The sequence below is a fragment of the Dunckerocampus dactyliophorus genome, chromosome 10 (assembly GCF_027744805.1).
Source record: "Dunckerocampus dactyliophorus isolate RoL2022-P2 chromosome 10, RoL_Ddac_1.1, whole genome shotgun sequence".
In the NCBI taxonomy this organism is placed as follows: domain Eukaryota; kingdom Metazoa; phylum Chordata; class Actinopteri; order Syngnathiformes; family Syngnathidae; genus Dunckerocampus; species Dunckerocampus dactyliophorus.
In genome coordinates this window covers 23,001,508-23,026,851 of record NC_072828.1, presented here as the reverse complement: position 1 = coordinate 23,026,851, position 25,344 = coordinate 23,001,508, and the positions used below count along the sequence as shown (strand labels likewise).

Sequence of the window (25,344 nt, the reverse complement as noted above, 5' to 3'; positions counted from 1 at the left end):
AAGAATTTGTTGTATTCAGCATGCAATTTAACTCTTGTGTACGCTTGTAAGCTTCACTGGTCTCCATTTTGTTGCATTTCGCTGGTTCCAGTTTCGAGTTCAGTTGTGCAGTACAGATAAATAAATAGATATCATCAGTTTCTCAACAGTATTTCAAATCAATTCTGTCCTCCAGTGGGGGCACGGTAGAAAATAACTGAGAACCATTGATGTAGTGCAATATTAGATGTGCACTGACACGTACATTATCTTTAAAATCAGCACACAGTGACATGGAGCCCAGGAAAGCTCAGTTTTTAATAACAAAACAGCCTCATTTGTTTTCTTTGTGTTTATTTTTTCATGTCAAGTGCCTTCAACCATGCAAGGAGCTTTGGGAAACCAAGAGGATGCTTTCTCCAAAGTCCTGTGAGGTAAAATAGAGTGTGTTTCGTGTGTGTGTGTGCTTGTACGTGGATGTGTGTGTCACTACGTATTGTATCGGCACCGAGAACCTGTTTTTGTTGGCACAAGTCTTGGATTTTAGACTTGAACAGTTCTGTGGATGTTTGTTCACACAAGCTCTCGCAAGGACATGCACAAATCTGCGCACACGAACACACAAAAATATACACTCGGTCTTCTGTAGATGTTAATCAAAGGAAACACTTTTGCCTCTGCTGTGTGTGTTTGGATGTACAGTATATGCAGTCGTGCTGTCACGAGACGAGACGGGTCTATGAGAACGTGACAAGACGAAATTTGAACATTACCTTTAAGAAACATACAATGAAAAAATATATGAGAATATAAGGCAATCTACTTTTAATTTCTACTCCGTTACACTCTTCTGCACCGTGTGTGTATGATGGCAGCCCCGCCTCCACTCACGGAGAGAAAGAGTCTGTAGACTGGAGACTGACAAAAGGGCTCACTTCCTCGTTCATGCCGTTGTTCTATGAAATCAACGCGCCGAGGTGCTTAAACCAATGCACAGAGGGAATCCCTGTCCTGTCTGCTTGGAGGCGAGAGATGAGAAAAACCGACAGGCGTGCACATGCAATATATTGAGGCTGATAAAATTATCGAGTTCTTTTTAAATTTCTTGTGTGATTAATTAATTTCGCTGCACGGTGGAAAAGTAGTTAGCATGTTGGCCACTCGGTCAGGAGATCGGGAAGACCTGGGTTCGAATCTCTAAATTGTCCATAGGTATGAATGTGAGTGTGAATGGTTGTTTGTCTATACTGTATGTGCCCAGCAATTGGCCGCGACCAGTCCAGGGAGAACCCCGCCTCTCGCCCCCCCCTTTAAGCTGCATAGAAAATGTATGTATGGAGATTACTACTAATTTGCAGTGAAAACCTCTTTCTCTTTCAACAGAAGCAGACAGAGTGTGTGACCAGCAGAGAGTTTCTGGCATCTTTGAGGTCATCCCGACAGGGTGACTGTCCTCCACCTCATCGCGCGACTGGATTTGCGGCCGCCTGTGTGGAGAGCTGCTCGCTGGACCGACATTGCCCTTCCCCCAGGAAATGCTGCTTCAATGGCTGTGGACACACATGTCAAACACCAGCCAATCTATATAAAGGTGAATACACCCCATGGGGGGGCTCCTCACATGCTGTTTAACACATGTAGTAGAAGTAGAGATGCTCGATATTGGCTTTATCACCGATATCCGATATACACATTTTGTCCAGCACTTCATTTCCGATGTAGGAAGCAGCTCTTCCCTCAAACTAATCAGGTAACGTCTTGTGTAATGAATGAACACATTATGCTCGTTTTACTGTGATGCTACTGGATGCATTTCACAAATAAACACTGTTTGTGCAAAAGAATACAAATACTGGAATATGCAATCGAAAAAGTGCCGTATTTATCTTAAACATTTTGTCTCAACAAAAGTCATTAAAAAAATCATGCCCAATAGTCAACGAAGACAACATGTTTTTCCGCTATCAACAAGTAAGAAAGGTTAGTCTTTTGACAACGTGGCACAAACATCCGTATAAGAACAAAGTGCACAGTATGAAACTCTGGACTAAAACAATCAGTGAAATTATAAACTGAACTCATTCAGCAAGTCACACATGATCGACGATATCGGATTAGAAGCATTAAAGAAACACGCCTTACTCCCCCCTCGCATAACCAGCGCGTTCATTGCAAATTGCAGATTTACAATCCAAAGAAGCAACTTGGAAATACTGTAATTCTAAAGCTTTGTTGTGTGGAACACGTCATCATTTGTCATTTTCGGCAGAAAAAACAATGCAGATGCCTCACCAGCAATATTTGCCAGACGGGATTGCGGCCTATCTTTCTTGATTTTGATGACAGCTTCGCTTCATGTGGTTTTAAGATACTGTACATTTTTATGGAGAGCTTTCAGTTACATGCATCTGCCTAGTGGATGAACTGCACCCAAAGCAACACATGGCCTCACACTGGTTTACCTCTCACAAAAAGTTATGTTATGTTATTTACTCAATTGCATCGTGGTAACAATCACATATTGAATACAGGGTTTCCCCTAGGATTTTTTGAAGCTGTGGCGATGGGCTACATTGGAGGGCGGACTGCATCTGCAGTTTTTTTTTTTATGACAAATAGCAATTTTTATGACTTATTTTTCATTAACTTGTTCATTTAACTTTTTTCAACAACCAGCAGAACACGAACCGAGAACATTGCCAAACTGTTAATTTAATGGCAAAGTTGCTGAGTCTAAAATGCGGCGCCTCCCTTTTGTTACCTGACCTATTTAGTCCAGTAGCACGATGTGACTACAAGTAGTACAAAAGTACAGCATTTTGTACTATTTGACTGCTTTAGAGTAATACGAATACATGGGATACGAATTGTTTAATAATATATTTAGTTCAAAATAACAGAATTAACAAAATAGCAATTGAAATATATTTATTATAGAAGTCTGTCCTGAATAAAACGTATAAATTCAGAGTCCAGGGTTATGATAGCACAGGTGTATCCAACTTGCAGCACTATTAAAGGTGATCTGTTTGTGTTTTATGTGACCGCCAACATTTAAACTGCACTTTATTTACAAAGCACATCTCCACTCAGTGTGCTCATTTGCCATTACTGTAAATGCAGGTGTTTGAATGGAACACTTCTAAAAAAATACTAAGAGGTGAAGTAAATATTCTTTGGTGAACTACTAAACATCAGCTGGTGATAGCGTGATAGCGTCAGTGTCAAAAGTTAAACAGACGACGTGTTTCTGTGGAACAACTTTGACACACAACTAGTATTTTGAAGACAAGTCGTACTGTAAGTATTACAATGATAACAAGAGAGCAAGATTGTTAAGTGACACTTTAAAAAAGTAAGTTGTAATGACGATTGATGATTGATGTACCCCATGAACGTAATAGCCACTTGCAGCTCGCTCGTGGGACAAAAACAAGCTAGCCAGATGCCGCCAATCAGGCAAACAAAAATGCCAAACAACAATGCCAGAAAGTCGAATGCGAGCGATAACACACGCTGGCATAGATAGGCTTAGGATATAAATACTAATTTTTACTGTTCATTCTCCCGATAATAACAAACAAAGTGAAAGTCAACACAAGATTGCGTTTCTGGCCACACAGGCGATTCAGGTGCATGCTTGTAAAAATCAAGCGCAGTGAAACATTTTTATGGTATTTTATATTGTTTTCAAACTAATTGTGGTCAATAGTTGCATTAATAATAGGCTATATATATATCTATGTAGCATATATATCAATTCATATAATATATTACTTAAAATTGTTTTCAAGTAAAAAAAAAACAACAAATTTTTAAGGCGTGGCGGCTTTTATTTTGTCGTGGCGCACTGCCACGATCAGATACATTTAGCGGAAACCCTGGAATGTTTTGGAATGTGTATGCAGGCTCAGTAGCTGTATAAGCAGCAGTTTCAAAGGTTTAATCCACATATGATCCAGATTGTGCATTTGTTAGGCATTTAAATTTGATGTGGAAGGTCCCACTTAACATGTTCAGATGCTAATATTGCTTTCATATTTTATCAGGTCAGATTGATATGTTGTGTTCATGCAGGGGTGTCTAAACTTTTCCCACCAAGGGCCACATACTGAAAAATGAAAGGATGCAAGGGTCACTTTGATATCTTGATATGTTACACATGTAGTTATGTTAGTGAAGTTATATATATTTAAAAAAAAACTCTACATCTTAGCCAATTTTCCCCAAATTACAACTTTATTTTGTTTAGTTTGTTTCCCATAAAATTACGACTTTGAAAAAATAACCTATTTTTTTTATGTTTCATTTATATGCGACTCGTTGACTTTTATCTCTTCATATTTTGACTTGATTCTTGTAAAAAAACTGTTTTTTTTTTCATTTTTTTCTATTGTTGTTTTTTTTGTTTTATTTTCTTTTTAAATTATATTTTTAGAATGTGCACCAGTAACAAATAGCCGTGGGCCGCAAATGCCCCCCAAGGCTGCACTTTAGTCACCCTTGTATTGATGTCACGTCTCCGAATTTCTTCTGGATGTGATGAAAGAACACAAATCTATTTGTCGCGCTAATTTAGTGACATGGTGGTAAGCGGTGGCTCTGAGTGTCCATTGTGTGATTTGATGATGAGACTTGTCTTCATCAGTCTGCTCTTGCTCCTTCAGGTGTTCCTCTGAAGCCCCGCAGAGACATGAGCTTTGTGGAGGACTCGGTGGGCCGGGTGAAAGTGATGTGGGTGTCCAAGTTCAATGTCAGCGTGGAGCCAGTTGTTTATATGCTCCAGTCACGCTGGAACATAGGCATTCACCCCAGTGAAGATCACGCTTCCCCATGGACAATGGTTGCCATGGTAAATGCAACCAGGCTCTCATCTCTCAGCTCAAGTCTGCATCTGAGAATTTGATGTTGATAACAATTTTAACAGTTAACCTCAAAAGCCTCTCAACCTCTTTACCTCATAACTCACCTTCATTACATTGAAAATGATAGACATTTCCACCTCATCAGTCTGTTGCCTCGCTGTCTAAACCTCCTCCCCAGCCTGTCTCACACTCTGCCAGGGTAAACCGTCCATGTGGATGCATGGGCGAGTGTGTGCGCACTCTGTACCCGCATGTGTGTGTGTGTGCCTGTGTGAGGTTAGGTAAATAAACAGAGCTTAAAAAGGAACCATTGGCAGCCACAGTCGTTCCAACAGCTTACACTGAACGACTGAATGTTCACTATGGAGTTAAATAGATGACTACTTGTGTGTGTCAGCAAGCCAGGGAATACACACAATATCTGGAACAATTTCAACCATAACCGTGAAACATGTTTTGAATTACTTCCAGTCTTTGTTTATCTCACTTTCCCTTTTGCTGGGATGTAGAAAAATGGCATGTTTAAAAGTTTAATAACTCATTATGCAAAGTATTAACAACTTTTGCATTTTAGTCACCAATGCTAAGGTACGGAATGAAGTTGTTGCATGCATCTGTATAATTATCACCACAAGTAAAAAGGTTTTAACGGAATATGATGTGTGTACCCGATGCTTACGTAACTATTGATCACTGTCCACGTACTGTTTAGAATTTTGGTGCAGACATTAATTACGATTTTATTTATTAGAATCAAATTTTTACCATTATCCATGAATTTTCTAGACAACTTGTCCTCATTAGGGTCCCACGTGAGCTCCGGCTTATCCCAGCAGACTTCACACATATACTGTAGACATCGAGACAAGCATTCACGCTCCACATTCACAATTAAAGACTCTTAATTGTCCATAGGAGTCCACAACATGCATGTTGTTTAGAATTTGTGAGGAACCCACTCCAGCATGGGGAGGGCATGCAAACCTGGATCTCCAGACTGTGATACAGACGTGCTAACCACTAAGCCATCGTTCGGCACTTTCACCATTATATCCCAACGTATTCTGTGACGTTGATGATGTTGATTATGTAGTCACGAAAGTGAAACGGATTCAAAACATCATAGGAAGTTAAAATTATAACTGGGTCAAGCCCCTCTTTGGGGTAACACGTTGAAATGTTTGTTTCGTAAAAAAAAAAAAAATAATAATAATAATAATAATAATTCACATATTAATATGAATGGTATAAAATAAAAAATATGAGTAGCTCAATACTAACTTCGACATAATAATTTGGTGAGAGCCACAATAATTGAGTTCTTTGGGACTGCCTTGAAGCATGCGCATGAGGCTCTGCCTCATGACAACTGTACATATTTTTAAGTTAAATAAATAAAATGATCAGGAAATGGAATGTATGTTATTGACAGATCAAATGAATTATATATTTAATATGTCCTTTAAAAATATATATTGTCCAAGTGTATTGCAATTAATTAAAACACACTTTCAGTTAATTTAAATTAGGCTTGTTTGGTTGTATTCCATACTGGCATGGCCAAAAATATTGGCATATTTGCCGTGCCAATATTTTTTGCCATGACAGTAAAAATGACATTTTCACAGAGTAATTATACTGTTACAATTTGTCAGCATCATAATGTTGATAACAAATAACCAATTGTCATGCAGTCAAATGGCTGAATATGTGCATTTTGCTGAAAAGTATAAAGCCACATGATCAACTGAAGCTGATAGATGAAAGAAAATAATAAATGATGGTCTCACACGGTGATTCTCAACTGGTCGGTCAGAGCCCAAAAGTGAGTCGCGGATCCATACTGAGTGGGTCATAGACAGCTAACATATCTATTTTTGCTAAAAAAGGTGACAGTCGGTTTAAAAACCCCCAAAATAAATAAATAAATTTGCATAGTTTCACTAAAGTAAAAGTGGCCACGACTTAATGACATTTGGTAATTGGGGGTCTCTGGTTGAGACCATTTGAAACCCCCTGGTCTAGCATTCTTACCTACACTGAAAGTCAGTGTTGACATACAGTAATGTGATATGTTTGTACTTTTAGACACTTTCCGAGGATGCCCTTCTGTCAGATTTGAGGCCTCAGCGTTGGTACCAGTTCAGAGTGGCAGCAATAAACAGCCAAGGCAGCAGAGGCTTCACAACACCGGGAAAACACTACATTTCCAGTAAAGGTCAGACCAGCGAGTGCAACTCTGGTGTTCCACACAGAGAGTGTTAAGTGGAGCTTTATGTTGACTGACCGGTGAATCTTGATGTTCTCATGAGACACTGAGGAAACATTTTTGTTTCTTCTTTTTGCTTGTCCTCTTTCTTTGCGCAGAGGAGGAGAAGGCATAACAAATCTGTGAGCCCGTCAAGAAAACAGACACACACCAACAGCAAACTATACATAACATGCCAATATTGTGCAGAAACAACACACACTCCGTCTATCTAACACACACTCAGGTCTTATTGGTGTTGTGCCACAGTTAGGTGCATGTCTGCATGCAATTCAAGGATGGTTGGACAAAAAAAAAAAAGACAGTTTTTTACAGTTACAGTTTTTGTCAGAGGTATAATTTTGTACCACAGCATAAACATGAAAATTCTGGAATTCCTGCATTAAATTCTCCTCGCAGATTATGTTGGCCCTGAAAAAATGTTTTCTTTTTTGTGGCGACACAAATGACAATATTGATGTGGCATCAATCTCACATCTGTCCTTCGTACTTGAGTGGTCCTTCGCATCATAACTGGAAACAGTGGTAAGGAGCGAGCTGTTTGTAAACTCGAGAACACAATGGGATCAATCTGTTTTTATCTCATTTGTTTCGTTCATGAAAAACTGAATGAGAAAACCATTTTGTGTATTTGTGCAGGACAAAATGTATTACATAAACTCTACTTTTTAACATGCACACAGACCGAAGATAGCCGTTCAACTGTTTCCCTTGCTTGCGATAATATCTCTTGACTGTCAATCTGCCGGATTCATACTATTGGTGTGTTTGTGTGTGTGTGTGTGTGTGTGTGTGTTTAATGTGGGTTCAGGGTTAAAGGTTAAAGACACACACAGGCATTCCAAATACCATCTGATAGCAGTCAGTCTTGTGTTTCTAGTTCATTAGTCTGATTAGTCAGGGGATGGGGGTCAGGGGTCAGAAATCAGGAAGCTAGCAGATGTCAGATAGGTTCCTCTGTTCCTCTGTTTGGGTCTTCTTTACCAGATAAATAATATCAAGATGTTTTTATTATTCCTCTCCTCGGTTTCTCAATAGAGTGGAACCTTGGTTACAGTCATTAACTCGTTCCAGAAGGTCCAACTCTAACCAAAACAGTCGCTAACCGAATCAATTTTTCCCATATGGAATAATGTAAATCCATTTAATCTGTTCCAGAAAGCCAAAAATGTTAACACAGAACACATATTTATATTTTCTCAAGTATAGTTTTCCATGCAGGAAACTATTTGAAATGCATATAAATACATCTAAATAATGATTTAAAGACGTGATTCTTGATGTGACTGTTCCCAAAGACATGATGTGGCAGAGAGATAAACACCTTCCTCTTCAGCACCACCTTCCTGTTTTTCCCTGAGTTATTTCTTGAATTCATTACTACAAGTATTCTCACCTAAGTTACCAAAAGTGGAGCCAAAGAAAGTTGCAAGTTCCAGCATATTGATAAAGAAGGTGAGAAACACTGTTGAATTCAAGAAATAACACAAGGTTGCTTATAACTCAAGCTAGTGTTGAAGAGGATGGTGTTGATCTCGCTGCCACTTTGTGTCTTTGGGAACAGTCACTTCTTCAGTGAAGGTAAAAGTAACCTGAAATGTTCACTTATGGCCTTCAATTGTCATTTATATACATTTAGAATTGTTTTATGTATAAAAACGTGTTTTATGTTAAAATTTTTCAGAGTGTGCTGCTGATCATAGACAGGTGACATAGCTGACTATCGTTCCGTTTGCCATTTTGTTAGCAAGCTAAGGATGCTAACAAGGACAGTTATGATAAAAATACAAATACATTGGATTCACGCAGTGCACTGATAACACGACAAGACGCGCGCCATATTGTACGCTAACTGGAAAATCCATGCAAACTGAGGCAAAATGTTGGCATACATTTTTGACGTTACCCGAAAGACACGCTAACCGAGGCAGACGCTAACAGAGGTTCCACTGTATTAGTACAAGATAATGTCTGGATCATGGAGCGCACCCTAATGTTTTCATCACATAAAATAATGGAGTGACAGAGGAAGAAAATGAAGTAAAGGCCTTTTGGGAAACAACTAAACACATGCTTGTGCACAGAAACAGACCAAATCTTTCAATCCTAATATCGAACTTTGATCTGTGCATCAAGGCCAGCTGAGAGCATTCTGTGGCCGGTGGGAGGCCTGCCATGGGGGATGTACTTCTAATCAGATACTTTTTGTGGTTGTAATCAAATACAGCATCGGGCAATGAGGTACTAATGAGACACAGAGTTTGTGCTGAAAGAGCAGTGACCTCAGGATTTCTTCTCCGAGGCAAACAGTGACTCGTTGTGGTCGTTGTCCGTGTTGTGGTAGCTACCGAAAAAGGAATTGTCACGCTTCTCCAGTGTCGTTCACCTTTGATGCTATTAATCTAATTGTCTGAGTCGAGGCTAATGAGACCAAGAGGAAATTAGCTCTTTCCTTTTGTAGATTTTCTTTCTTCATTTTGCTCCTCTGTTGCTTCCGTCCATCCATTTTCTATACTGCTTATCTGGTTCGTGGTCATAGCAGTGGCTGCATTCAAAATACAGAAGCGAATAGCAGTGTCTCCCCTACATTCATTCATATCTGTTCGTCAATATCATGAGATATTAGATTTACAGTGACGTGTAAATTATCTTTAAAAGCCGCACACACTTACACGGAGCCCAGGAAACGTCATGTTTTTCTTAATCGCTCGTGCGTGTTATTAGGTGCACACACGTGTGTCTACTGCTGCATTAAATGAAGCCAGCACCCTTAAGTCAATAGCTTTGTGTGCTGTTGTTAAGTAAGCTTTAACATATGAGATAATATTGCACATTTCCTATGACACAAGCCAAAAAGCTCAGTTTTCTCCGTTTCCGAGTCCGAACTTTTGAAAATCTCCACTCCGGCTGGAGTTTTGCATCATGGCCACTTGTGCAAATTAGACGTTGATGTCATTTAGGCCAAATGGTAACCAAACAAATTATTTTGAAGGTTTTATTTTGTTTTTAAAACACCGGATTGTTGTATACTATTAAGTTATGATGATCTATGTTTTATGTATATAGTGTACATTATGTTGTACTTTACTTTATTATGCCAGTAGCGGGTGGTGCATTTGGGACCTGGGCCTTCACTGGACCAGCCAGAATATTTTTCACCAGACAGCGTGAGAGCTACAAAAAAAGCCCCCAAAAAAACAATTGCAAATATTTACCAGGTCGAGGATTCGAACCACAAATGCCTTAGCGCTGCGCCATAGAGAAATCCGTGATTGCCGTGAGATTGCCTCTATCGATAGTAATATAAGTCCTCTTATCTTCGAATACATAGTCACACACACGCCTGACATTAATGCTAATAACCTCAAGTTTCCACCAGTGATCAGTGGTACACTTGTGCTTGTAAAGTTAGTGCTCAGCCAGATGAAACAAGCTTAAATAAAATGGCTCGGTGATTAAAGGTTCAGACAGCTCCACACACTTCACAATCGATATTTATCTGATAACAAAAATAGAAAAGCTTTTAAGGTAAATACATCTACTCACCAGAGGTGTCAATTTCCTCCCACTCAGTCAGCCATTGTGGGCGTAAATTGGCTTGTTGAGCAGTTTTGCTCTGATCAACCAATCAGAAGACAGAAAAGTGCTGCTGTTAGTCTGGGCCGGCTAGCTGACTGTGAGAGGCGAACCTGAAGCCTGATTGGCTTAAAAAAACAGCCCCATTGCTTACGTATAGTGTGTATGTGACATGGACCAGCACTGCTGATTCTGAAGGCCCTGGGCTGATTAAGAATGTGACTGCTTTTGAATGGGATTGGACAAGATTGTCTTCATTAAACAAAAACAAAAAGAGTTAATTGAGAGTGTGCACATTTATACTGTTCATGATCAACAGTAAATCTAATAACATGGTCCACTAAACAGTTTAAGTGGGAACTTTGGGGATTCATCTTAATGATAAGAATTTTTTCTCTTTGTCTTGCTGCAGACCCGTCACCTCCAGAACCTCCAGTAAATATCCGAGTGAGCAACCAGACTCTGGTTTGGACGGCTTCACAAGCAGGGTCCCGCCTCACAGAAAGGTACAGGAGAAACAGTAACTCAGTTTTACTTTCCTTGCTTTATATTCTTTCTGTGCTTTCCATCATTCCAATAAACTCTTTAAAAAAAGAGCTTAATCACATACGCACTGCAGTTTCCCGTCAAAGTAAAGATGCAACATTTTTGAGCCTCCGTTGCCCATACAGTGATAGAAGGTCAAAAGAAGGTTGCAAAACCCACAACGAAATCAGTTGACAAACCAAGAGAAAGCTTGACTGCAACATCAATTACTTCATTTTTTCCAACTTTATTTTTGATCAACAAAAACAGGCCGTAACCACACAACCACCAAATTCCAAACCTCTAACATACCATAAGACAAACACCATAGAATGAAAATGCAGAGACAAGGACACTATTCAAAACCACAATAGAAAAAAAGCAGCAGACACACAAAACATAACCCCAAAGAAAAGGAAAAATAACTAAATTATGACAATCATTCACGTTATTGTTCAAAACTGGGCAGCTAATTCATTTCACTTTATGACATGTTGATTGAAATGCTGAAAATGATTTTTCTCCCCCCTAAACCAACAATGGGGGAGACAGTAGCCTATTCTTTAAGAAGTTGGGCTGGTGTAGGTGACGTGTCAAGACCAGCATGGAAACGAGTTGCAAGAGAGATGTCACTTTGCCTCCCAATCCCTGCTTTGATACTCTTGAGCAGGGGCGTGCACAAAATTCTGGACCCCATACATAAGCCTCATGAAGGCCCCCCTCACCCCTTCCTAAATCCACCTCCGACACCACATACACACACTCAGTACATTTACATGCACAAAAAAAAATAATTACCTTATGAATTCGGTTGAAACCAGCTTTTTAAAACACATGTAAACACTTTAATTAGATAGTGTTTGACTTTTTAAGGGTCAGATTAACATACTGAGATTCTGCAGTTGGAAACCAACCCGTTTCTTCTTGAATGTATACGCTCCCATCGATCAATCATCGGCACCAGCGTTCTGCGCAAATGCTAGAAAAAACCCAGAAACACGGAGATGGCACAATCGTTGATCAGCAAAGGATTAATTGGGGGTTAATTGGATTTACATGACGATTAAGAGGCATAGAAAATGAATGAATGAATGGATTTACATGATTATCTGTGAAAAAAATTGTTTCAAGTTTTGTTTCATTCGGTTTTACAGTAGATGGACTCTTTAGAAACGATTAATTACAAAAAGCCAAGGTTTTACTGTATTTTATCCATCCATCTTCCATGCCGCCTATCCTCACGAGGGTCGCGGGTATGCTGGAGCCTATCCCAGCTGACTTCGGCTGAGAGGCGGGGTACACCCTGGACTGGTCGCCGGTCACAGGGCACCTCTGCCATCCCTCCCTCCTATTTTGTTTTTATTCTTGCATGTGTTCAATAATTCAATAACATAAAATAAAAAATAAAACTTCTCCATCTCATGGACCAATTCAGGGATTTCCGCTTTTTCTGTCAAGTAATGAACTTTCTTGTTGAGTCCTGCAAGTTTGTTGACTTTTACGCTATAATGTGCTTTGACATACAGTATTGCCCTTTCTCTGTAGGTCAGGGGGAAGTGGGAACACTGTGGCCGTCTTGATACGCTGGGACCCCCCTCGGGACGGAGACCTACCAATCCACAACTACAGAGTCACCTGGACGTCTCGACATACGACATACAAATCCACAAACGCACATGCTTTGCTTAGCGTGCACACACAGCTTACACAACCACGTGCACCCCAGCAGAGTAAAAAGGGAATCAACAGCAAAGTGACTGAGGGGGTAAGGAAACATTCCCTACTTTTATCAACATTAATTAGATAATATTGTGATAGACGGAAAAGGGGCAGGGGAAGCAGTGTTAATGCAATTACAACACATCTGCTGTTCCACTTGAGACAGACTTCAGGACACAATGTTGCATATCTTGTTTAATTTAGTTTTTGGGTTTTTTTTTAACAGTTATGCTTATGTTATGTCATGGTTTTGTTATTATTTTAAAAAATGAGACCGTCTCCACTAAACTATTGGCCAACCACAACAAAATTTTTGACAGTCTTTGTCACTCCGCTCCTTTATTGAGGATGTTCCCATTCCCTAAAATTGTTATTTTATTTTTCTGATTCAGAGAAATACTTGGCTTTGCATTTTCTGTATTGTGTTGAACTCAAATTAGCACACAAAGGAATGTATCGTTGTCAATATATACCAGTCATTATAGAGTGAGAAGTAGTTGTCCCAATAAGCTCTTTTTGAAAGTATGGGTGGTATATAGATACATGTTGAATGACTACAGCTGCCACAAATCATGTAAATACAGTGAGAAACCTGAGTCTGTGGCCGTTATGAGTCATAAAGTCAGTAACGTGTTTTCTTTGTTGGCTTCAGTAGGGACTTAATCCACCTCTTAATACCGCCACTATTACATCGCAATTATACAAACCATCAATAATATACAAAAACGCAATAAAACAAGGTGTGGTATTACAGAGAGTGAGAGGCATTTTGTATATTGGGAATGAATACCATAATTAGTCATAATAATTAATAATAATAATAAAGAAAAACACAGTTAACCCTTTATCTTTGAATACATGGTCGCAGAGTTACATTTCTGCTAGTAACTTCCACCGGAAAACTCCAAACCGCTACACTACAACATCATCCGGAGTAGTTCAGGATTCAATATTCAATATTTTATGTAAGAACATGACAACAACATAAAACATCAAAATAAAATAACTCGTACCCACCAGAGATGCAGATTATAGACAGAATCCATCTGCTACAGACTATATCTTCAACAGTCTTGCCCTGATCAACCTTTGACTTTTAGAGTTTCCATAACATGCATGAGCTTTAGACCCACTTAGCTAATGTGAGCATTCACTTTAAGAAACGCAAATAAGAACATAAACATCAGGGTTTCAAGCTTTCAATGCAAGTGTGCTCATATGGAGTTAGCTATCCTAAGTAATGATGGTGATACCAGACTGAGGCCGGTGGAGCCATTTATCTTTCGTCTGGTCCTCTGTTCTGCTTGACTGAGAGACCTGGAATGTAGATGAGACCTCTTAAACAAGTGTTTCTTACTTTTAGCGGCATCTACGAACTGAACACACGAAGGCACGGCAGCATCACTTAGCAGACAAGCACATCCTTCATCAGCAAGGATAAGCGACACACATGTCATTTGTCAATTGCTCATTTTGGCGCTCATCATCATAATGATACATTGAATAGATCGTGTTTATGTCAACTACAATTTTATGCATGATGTGGGATATCCAGCATTAAAACTGATGTTTAAAAAGAAAATTGAAGGAAGCTTCTTCAAACATGGAAAACCTCCGCTGAATTAGTGGTTATGAATATACATCGGTCACTTTCATATAATATCCTCTGACATTAAGCACTAAAATAGAAATCCAGGCTTGTCTTTCTGAGTGTCACAAGGACACACACGCACACACACAGCTGGACAAGGCCATATGTTTTGTCTATCTTGGTCGCACTGGAAATACTTCAACCTCGTTTTCTCTGCTAGTCACCAAAAAATTGCTTTTAACTCATGTTTGTGACATTTTGTCTCACACACACACACACACACACACACAGAGATGTGTTATCGCCCAAGCATCTCTTTGTTGTGGCTGGCTCAGGTCCGCACAAGCAGACAGATTTGATTGACTAAGAGTCCGTTAATGAGTTGTCAAATGGCCCCAGCTAATGCAGAACATGTCTTGCCTGTCAGTCAAAGGGGAGGGCACACAACTTTGAGTGTGAGGAGGACAACATTGACGTATATGAAGGCAGTGAGGATGATGAATATAACATTGACATTGTGGTGGTTTCTGGAGCCACAGACGTTTGGCGTGATTTCCACAGGACACCAGTCAAGAACCTGAAACAACATTGGAGCGGATTTAATAGTGACGAATCTGAGGGGTTTTTTTTTGTAATTATCTTTCCATTTTTATGTTGTGTTTACAGGCACAGTGTGAGCTGTGGCTACATGGTCTTCTTCCTGCCACTTCCTACTTCCTGTCTGTTCAGTCGGTGGCCTACTGGGGTCAGAAGAGATTGAAGAGCCCTCGAGCCCACATTGTCTTTACTGCAGTGTCTTATAAAGGTAAACACAATGAAACATCCTCTCACTGTGATGGCTAATGCAACCTGGTATTTGCATTATAGCATGGACAGATATTTGATGTACTGTAAATGTGTCCAAAGTGCAACACGGGGGCCATTTGCAGCCTGCGGATTGTTTCTAATTGGCCCGGTACACATTGTAGAAATCAAATTCAATAAGAAAAATGCAAAAATGAGGAAAAATAGAGCAAAAAGACGCAATATAAATAGGAAAGGCTGAAATATTGATACGGATAACTGATAAAACAAAGCTTCATTGTTAAATATACAGTGGTGCCTTTACTTGAAACTCAAATTACTCGTGTCATCAATTTTTTACATTGAAACGAATAGAAATGCTCTTAATCTGACAAAAGTCACATGATTGTGCCAAAAGTCACATGGCAGTTGTTTTTTTTTTTTGCTGTTTGTAATTGAAAGATTTTTTTTGTACTTGAAGGTTTTTCTGTTTTTGTACTTTATTTTGCAATGGAAGAAACATATTTCTTTGCATGTGTAAAACATGCTGTTTGTTTCCGAAGCAAGATGTACCGTATTTGCTCGATAGGTACGTTTCTTATTTTCAGAACAAAATGCATTAGTTTGTGAATGATGTTTTGTATTTGCGAACCCCACTGAGTTTGTTTGTGACTCGTTGGGCGTGAGTACAACATGTTTTGTGTGTTTGTGAGGTTTTGGTGTGATTTATGTACAGTATGTGCTACCTTTGTAAAGACAGTGGTACCCACTAAGGTCCAACTGTCACATCGCAAAAGTGTGGAACATGTGGATCACTTTATTTATGTTTTTTTTAAATTAAACATTCAGCAGGTACGGGCGGTGCCATTTTTGGTTCTGGATGCCGTGGACAGTTCCATTTATGCCATAGTGACTCAAACCTGGAAAATAAATGTCATAGCTTTGTGAAATTGCACGTCTGGTGCTTAACTGGTACAAGTTCATGATTTATTATTTCACTGAATACGCAAGAAGTGAATGGTTGGACAGGAGTGGACCATTTCTGTTAATATGAAGTGCATCCTCACAAAAATGCATTGGGTTCTTCTTTCCATGTCCACGGAGTTTTATGGAAAAAGGGTTGAGTATATTCTTGCAAGCTAAACAAACTGATCAACACTCTCCAAAAAATTGGCCAGAATCATCAACAAAAGAAAAAAGAAAAACGAACAACAATAAGGAGCAGGTGTAAAATCCTATGTATAAACCAAAAACACAATATAAACCAGACCGTGATATCATGTGCCAGTTTTTGCACTCAGCTGATATTGTTCAACATTTAATACCTTTTTCATGCCATGAATTATCACCATCACCATGCAGTTCGCAGCTCACGTTTTCAAACTGAGTCATACATACAGTAATTGAGTTTATGATATCTTTGGTTCCCCCTCTGGTTTTTAAACTCACTGGCACATGTGGAGGGTGGAAAGTGGCAAGTTAATAGTCGTCCAGGCAACAAAGGTATTTCGAGGTGACCTGTCAGGACTGCAGGCCAGCTTTAGCTCAATTATGCAGCTGCAGAGCAACATTTTCATATGTAACATGTCAGCATTTGTAATACAAAAAGGTAATCCTATATGAATATTAAGGTCAGATGAAGCCAATTAGTGTCTTTGAGTGCCAAATGCACTTTCACAAGTGCTTAAAAAAAATGTGTCAATTATGTGTTATACAGTACATTACAACATATATGCATTACTGTTTCATCAGCAGTCCTACTAAATAAAAGTGTTTTTCAGGTTCATTAAATGATTCAGTTCTACAATATTTGACTTATTTTGTCCTCCCTGTCCATTAGATTCCACCAAAGGAGAAGACTTCTCCAATGAGCTGCCCTTCAGGTCTTCCTCGTCATCCCCATCACTGCCCTTGTCTCCCTCTCTCTCATCTTCCTCCCCATCCTCTCCTGACCTCCCCCTTTTGTCTTCTGCCGCTCACGCTGAATCCCCTCTCGACCCGATCATCCCCAGTGACCTTCGCTTGGAGGTTGCTGCACCCCATTACCATAGCGGTCAGCTGCAGGTCAAGGTGTTCTGGAAGAGGTCTAACCATGGTGGGTTGCTTTGGAAACACACAACAACACCATCCAGATGACAAAACATTAACTCCCAAAACATAGTAACAGCATGGTAGTATTACTTTGTTTTTGTGTTGAAATGACGTTTTCCTGAGTAGATACTGTTGTGTTACTATATCAATTAAAAACATGATTATTAAACACAAAATTAAATCATCGATGTATTTCAGAGATGTATGTGGATTAAAATTAACTGGTTTATTAAAATTATAAAGTCAATTTTAGCAAAATTGTATTCAAATATAAATAAATCAAATTAAAATGTTTAGGTTCTAGCATTTATATCGCAACTACACCTACACCTATATTTTGAAGTAAGCTTTAAAACAAATGATATACGCCAAGTTTGGCAATAATCTTTCCTTAACCACTTATACAAGAAAGGAAGACTCGCTGTCACAAGACATAGTAAAAAGATTTTCACACAATTTCCGTTCTAAAGGTCTACTGAACCAGTGATTCTCAGCTAGTGGGTCGGAACCCAAAAGTGGCTCATGGATCCATCCTGGGTGGGTCGCAGACAGCTGGTCAAAAATTACATGTAAATATTTAATACATAACCAATGTCTGACTTCGTTTGTTTTTTTTATTTTGAAGTAAAATTAAGCAATATTTTAGTCTTCCTCCTTGGCATATAATCATTTTAGTTATAAGACAAATATCCACTTTTGTGGTTTTATTAACTGCAATTTTAATATTTATTTTATTATTATGGTTTTTTGCCAAATACAATTTGAACGTATTCATTATTTGCATGCATGCAGTTATCATATCCTGAATAAAATGACTTAATGAATTCCTCTAAAATACACTCCGGACATATAATTATATGTATTAACGTTCAAAAAGGTGACAATGTAAAAAAAAACACACACGCACAAAACAAATACGAAACATGACTTTTACTGGGATGGATAAAATAAGCAGATTGTGAGGCTCATGATGTGCGACATGTTCTATGATTCTATGAGTAATTCTTCCCTGTTTGTAAAAGAACATTGACTGCGAATGAAATAAGATTGTATTAGAAACATGGCAAGAAAGGCAGGAATGACCTCAGAGTAGGACAAAAATGTAGCCTGAGAGGTAAAACCCAAGAGAGTGCCCCCACTCTTCTCTCTCGTGTAGATTTTGGCAGCTGGACAGTAAGAGGACATAGAAAACGTGGGTGCAAAAACAGGAATTGAACATGTTGGTCTTGCTCCTGCACACTTACAGTATGCGCGCCTGACGTGTCTTTTGTTTTGTTGTATTGCAGCCAGACACCGTCACCCTGTCGCATACATTTTGCGGTGGCGTCCACATACCTGCAGTGCTAATGTTACAGGCGCTGAGGGCACAGCAAGCGTGCAGGTAGACCTCTCCTGGCTGATTAATGATGTGTCACAATGGGTTGAAAGTGTTGCATATTATTGCTTATGTGTGAATGGCAGGTTGGGTTTCAGCACCATAACTCATTTTCCCTAATGGAATGCCCCCATCTTCTGTGTTTGTGTAACCATGTCTCTCAGCCCTTGACGCTTTGTCCTACATCACGTTTCTCATCACGTCAGTCTCGCATTTCTTTGCTTCTATTGAAATGTGTCATTTGAACAGACACTGAACACCGACAGGGCGCATATAGACGACTATTCACACTCACATTCACACCTATGGACAGTTTACAGCAGGTGTGTCTAAAGTGCGGCGCTGGGGCCATTTGTGGCCTGCACCTGTTTTTGTATCAGCCCTTGGCACATTCTGAAAATATAATTTAACAAGAAAAAAAAAAAAACAACGGCAAAAATGGAAAAAAATCTGCAGTAATTTTACAATAATAAAGTCAAAATATTAAAAGATTAAAGTCAGAATCTAAACAGAAAAACTTGTCATTTTACAAGAATATCATTGTAATATTAAGTCATAATATTATTACAAACTAACAAAACAACGAATGAAGTTGCAATTTTTGGTTGCGGGAATACAAGAATAAAGTCAAAATATTATGGCAATGAACTCATAATTCCAAGAAGAAAATTTACAAGAAAAAAGTTGAAATCGTGGGAAATGAAAAATAAATAGCGACAGAAATGGAATAAAAACAGCTGTTGCAAAGTCAAAATGTTAAGAGAAAAAAATTGTATTCTATAAAAATAAAATCACAATTTTACAAGAATAAACTCAGCGTGGAGTTAAAATATTAAAGAAAAAATGTTCTTTTTTTTAAAAGAAACAAATAAGGTTTCAGGCAAGTTAGGTTGGGGAAAAAGTTAGAATATTAAGGGAATAAAGTCCTAATATTGTGGGAATAAAGTCATAATATTATGAAAGGAAAATTTACAAAGATTATTTTAGAAGAAAGTTGAAATATTGTTAAATTACAAATCAGCAACAGCAAAAATCAGGGGGGAAAAAGAGCTTAGTTTGCACTAATAATGCTTTTTTTTTTTTTTAACCTATATCACATAACTGAAATGCAGTTATTTCTCAGATTCCCCCACCCCCACCCCCACACACGCACATGGAGAACGTAAAAGATACACAATGCCCACAGCATTTTTTTTTTTTTATATAAAACTTGTGACTGGTGTCCCACTGCTGACCTCTTAATTCATACTGTCATAGTTGATAAGTATAATTGTACTGTGTGCAATTTGCTGAGGTCATTGAAAGTGATATTTGTTCAGTGAAGTGTATAATTTAAACCCTTACATCATCTCTCTCTCTTTGATGGTGCCCATATACGTAGCTGCCAAGTACAAATTGTTGCAAGTGGTTTTTATTCCAGGATTAAATAAATATTATATTTGGTTTTCATAGAAAAACACAGGTAATGTGTCACGTAAAACCCTGGGTCTCTCACAAATGTTGACATATTTTCTCCCTCCAGGGTACCCATTACACCATCAGAGGCCTACTGTTTGCCTGTAAGTACTGGATAGCCGTGGCAATGAAGACTGACCCTGGATCAGAGGCTGTCGCCTGGGTTACTACCCCAACTTGCTCCTCCATCCAGGTCAAAGGAGGCAAAGTTTTACCTTGCAACAACGAAGGTACCATCATTATTTTTATGAGCTCTTAGATAAATAGTTTTAATTTAAAAAGTGAATGTTTTCCATCCTTTATGTCAGAGCGCACCCCAACAGGCAGAAAGGTGGTACTCCGTCCCGAGCGGCTAACAGCAGATTTTCATCAACTCAATGGTACGCTGCTGGCTGTATTTCGCTGGAGGGTATCCCAGCATGCACTGGACTTGGCAGAAGTTGAGGGGTTCCAGTTCACTTGGACACTGCAGTCAGGTGTAACCTTGGGAGCAAAAAGCCAGGAGGACACGCTTATCTCTCAGACGCAGACACTTGCACCGGTGAGACAGAAATCATATTTATACAGCCCGATGTATTATTTATGCAGCCACAGATTCATTTTTTTTTTTTTTCAAATATGTGTCATAGTTTCCAGCTTTTAATTGCTCCATTGTCTTCTTACCTCTCAGTCTCAGCGGGCTGTGATTGTTCGTGGTCTCCAGAGGGACAGCGTTTACCAGGTGCAGCTTCAGGTTTTAACAACAGGCGGCAGCAACGGTGCTGCGGTCTCCAAGACGTTTAACACTCCTGCGAATGACACGGCACTGTGAGGTAGCTTTTTGAGATGCAACTAGATCAGGGGTGTCCAAAGTTTTTCCACCGAGGGCAACATCGTGGAAAACGATCGGATGCAAGGGCCACTTTGATATTCAGCTTTGTGATATACTGTATACGTGAAAAAGGGTATTATTAGTATGAACTTAGCTCTTTGCTGGGTTTTTTTCAATTTTTGCTGTTGTTGTTTTGGGTTTTATTTTCAACTATTTCAAATTTATTCTTAAAAAATCTTCAGAAATGTTGTGCTCGTAACATTTTGACTTTAGCCCCATAATATTTTGACTTTATTCCCATAAGATTATAACTTTTCCTAAACCAAATTTTCCAAAAATTACAACTTTATTGTCTTTTGTTTGTCATATTTATAACTTTTCAAAAATAACATTTTTTCTTCAAGATTTCAACTCTGTGCTACTAAAATGAAGCTATTTTTTGTCATCATCTTACAAGTTCATTCTCATAAAATTGTGACTCTCATTAGAATACAACATTTTTTCTTAATATTTAGAAAATTATAGCTGTTTTTTTGTTAAATAACATTTTTCAAATGTGCCCCGGGCTGCACCTTGGACACCCCTGAACTAGATGACGCAATTTCAGTGGAAATTTGGAGTGAATGCTGAAATGCTGAAGCTGAACTGAAATGTAGAATGAATGTTGAAATATTCTGGAAATGTGTTGAAATTTATTGACCGACTGAGGATCGAACCAGCACCGAATAAAGTGCCCGTTAATTTTCAATTGGGGAAATTGACCACAGTGCAGATATTGGATAAAATGAGCAACAAATTTACAAAAAACACTTAAAACACCCAAAATACTGAAACATAAATCACGTCGACGGAGACACAAATGACAGCACAGTTGGGATGATATGAAGTAACTTATACTGTACTATTAATTTGAGCACTAGTGATTACATGTATAATGTGTTATGAACCAGTTTTTTTTTTAGATATTTTTTTGAATCAAGTATATGAACTCAGTTCGTTAATGTTCTGGGGGAGAGAGTTCCACTCCTGTGTAGCTGTGACTGAAAAGGCACTCTGACTAAAAGCGCTTTTCCGTCGAGGAGCAATACAGTCTATAGAAGGGGTGTCCAAAGTTTTTCAAGTGAGGGCCAAAAACTAAGAAATGAAAGGAATTCAAGGGCCATTTTGATATTTTGTAAAGCAAAAAATAAAGTGGAAAAGTGTATTATCAGTATGAACTTTGCTCTCTTTTTCCGACCATTTTTCGTCTTTTCTCCCAAATATTTTGTACTTTCTTGTTAAATAATATTTGTCAATTTTCTTCTCATAATAGTATGACTTTCTTTCCATAATACTCTAACTTTTCTCCAACCTAATTTTCCAAAATGATTTTGTTTTGTTTGTTTCTGATCTTTTGTTTTTTTTTTGTTTTTTTTTTTTACAAAAAAAATGTATTTTGTCTTTAATATTTCAACTCTTTGCTACTAAAATTACATTTTTTTCTCAGAATTGTAAAATCATAAAATTGCGAAATTTTTTCTCATTGGAATACAATATTTATACAATTTAATATTTTAACTTTATTGTCAGAAAATTGCAGCTGTTTTTACCATATCCGCTATTTCAACTTTCCTCTCGTAATTATGATTTTATTCCCATAATATTTTTGATTTATTTTCGTGACATTGTAACTTTTTCCACAACCAAAAAAATGACAACTTTACTCATCGTTTTATTTGTTTCGCATATTTCAACTTTATGATAGTAAAATTGTTATTTTTCCTCACAATATTACGTTATCCTCATAAAATTATGACCTTTTCTTGTTCTCTTAATATTTTGAGTTTATTCTTGTAAAATTACAGCTGAATTTGTAATTTTTGCGGGGTTTTTTTTTTTTTAGTTTTCTTGTTAAATTATATTTTACAATGTGCCGTGGGCCAATAAAAACACAGCCGCGGGCCACAAATGGCCCCCGGGCCACACTTTGGACATCCCTGGTCTATAGGTTTTAGAGTTGTTTTATTTGCTTGTGACCAGGTTGTAAGACAGTAGGTTATATGTGGCAGGACCATAGCATACATTCGTACATTATAGTGATCACATTTATCTTATTTATTATGTATTGTGTAAAGCTAAGACATAAATAACATCAAATTAAAAGCACAACATGAATGCCGACCCACCATCCACCAGTTCAAGCCTGGAGTTTTTCCAGAGAGATTATTACATCGCTGTTTGACGTGTGTGGTAAAAGGCAGTGCGCTAGCATGAATTAACTTGAGACAAATGTGCACATTAGCACTCAATAAGTCATCAAAACTTACCTTTATGCATTCCCACATAGTATCAGCATTTGACACCAAAAAAACACAGTAGTAGTCTATCTGTGCGGCATGAGAGAACGTTAGCACACGCACAATGGACATGCGTCAAGTGAGACGGATGTAACAGAGAGAATCCGGCCACTTTTCAAAATAAAACATTAAAAAAATAATAATAATGGAAATTATTTTTACTTTCTGTGCAGCTCGGAACCAAATCACCCGCTGCCCGCTGGTTGGGGATGTTTGATTTACAGTATCGAAAGCTTTTTCCAAGTCGAGGAACACAGCACCAACCACACCACCTTTATCTAGTAATTGTTTGATATGTTCTATGAAAAACCAATTCGCAGTCTCTGTGGAGTGTAGAGCTCTGAAACTAAATTGCATTGGATGAAGGGAAAAGAAAGTGGTGTTCAAATGTGTAATAATTTCTTGAGCAATACGTTTCTCAGCAACTTTAGATATACCGTAGGAGGAGTAATACTAATTGGTCAGAAATTGGAAACTGACAAAGGATCTCCATTCTTATAGATTGGAATAACAGCTGATGACTTCCATACACGAGGAAAAACTGCCTCAGAAATTGAGAGATTGAGAATTATGGTTACTGGAATTATTAATGTAGAATGGAGTTCTTTCAACATAAAAGTATCAATGGCAAATATGTCTTTTGTCTCGGAAGGTTTGAGTGAACGGATTATCTGTGAGACTTCAGATTCAGTAACACTATCGATGTTAAAGACTGGCTCGGAAGCATTTATGGAACAACCAACTACATTGTTGGATGGGAAACGGTGGATGGCACATACTGTATAATTTCATGAAAATGTTCTGGTGACTCGAATGACGTGGAACAAATTGTACTTTTTCAAATGGACTTTATAATAATTACAGGTATTTCTTTCAGATCCATGTGCTACAGGACTCTGCTGCACCACTATTTTCGTCTTTGCCAACAACTTATATGTCATCCAAAATGCGATTTGTTTTAATTTAAAGGTAAAATGTAGTATTCTCCCCTCTTGCCTTGATTGCTGTCTATCACTTTTGTAAGCATACAATAATATTTGTGTTTTTAATGGGTCAGGCTACAGTGCTTTTCATGGATAATCTAAAAAGTAAATACTGTATATAGCACACAGTATTCAAAGACATTTGCTGGACCGAAGATGTATGCATTCAACTTCACTGGAACCAAATGACACCCTTATGAGGTGTTGGCACCAATTTTGTATGATATGTAGAAAATGATTTAGCACTGACCTTATGTACAAATAGAAATGTATAGCAATGGATTGTGTTTATTTCAGAGGGACTGCAACGTTATCTTATGCGTGGTTCTTTTTGCTGAAGAAAACAAATCAAATATAGTGTATTTTAAATATTTTTATTTTTGAACTTTGTACTCAAATGTGTGTTTGATACATTGTTGGTCTGTTCGTGACATAACGTTACACTAATCATGACTTTTCCACACTGTTTTAACTGTGCTTGTGGAAGAAAGAGAATTTAAATGTTTATGAATGTTTATGTTGAATTACCTTCATGTTGACCTTTTTTTTAATGTTTTTTTTATTTTCTTCACTTTAGTTGTGTGCATCTTTCATTGTATGCCTCAATTGTTGTATTTATTTTTTTTTTTCTGTTTTTGTAATTAAATGTTCAGATACAGTGTGTCTTAATGAGCTTTGTGAGCAGTGGTATTATTAAATTCATCTCAGCATTAAAAAATAAATACAAGTAAATTACAATAACTTCATTATATTTAACTATATTATATTAAAACGAAATAAAACTTAACATTAGTAAGTTAAGTGCTCATACATGTTAAATTAATATTAAATGATAATGGTGTTTTTCTTCAATATTTTTTACTCAATATCTGTTGCAACCGTAACAAATGACTAGAAGATAATGTTAAGATTTGTAGTTTGTTGACAATTATGTATTTTTGTTCCTTTTAACTATTAGAAGCAACAAAAACAAATTTAATGATGTT

General features: G+C 37.9%; 1 protein-coding gene across 1 annotated transcript in view; it reads left to right on the top strand.

Moving 5' to 3' along the window:
- Window positions 1-24,995, top strand: part of anos1b (anosmin 1b) — a 52,615-nt gene extending 27,620 nt beyond the window's left edge. The window contains exons 3-15 of the mRNA XM_054790677.1: window positions 351-413; window positions 1,363-1,570; window positions 4,647-4,831; window positions 6,933-7,062; window positions 11,102-11,195; window positions 12,760-12,979; window positions 15,191-15,329; window positions 17,148-17,402; window positions 18,685-18,779; window positions 20,296-20,458; window positions 20,537-20,769; window positions 20,899-21,040; window positions 24,253-24,995. Of these exons, the coding sequence (XP_054646652.1) occupies window positions 351-413; window positions 1,363-1,570; window positions 4,647-4,831; window positions 6,933-7,062; window positions 11,102-11,195; window positions 12,760-12,979; window positions 15,191-15,329; window positions 17,148-17,402; window positions 18,685-18,779; window positions 20,296-20,458; window positions 20,537-20,769; window positions 20,899-21,039 (1,926 nt within the window). The 3' untranslated portion in view covers window position 21,040; window positions 24,253-24,995. The remainder of the gene's footprint in view (window positions 1-350; window positions 414-1,362; window positions 1,571-4,646; window positions 4,832-6,932; window positions 7,063-11,101; window positions 11,196-12,759; window positions 12,980-15,190; window positions 15,330-17,147; window positions 17,403-18,684; window positions 18,780-20,295; window positions 20,459-20,536; window positions 20,770-20,898; window positions 21,041-24,252) is intronic.
- Window positions 24,996-25,344: the final 349 nt, after the last annotated feature.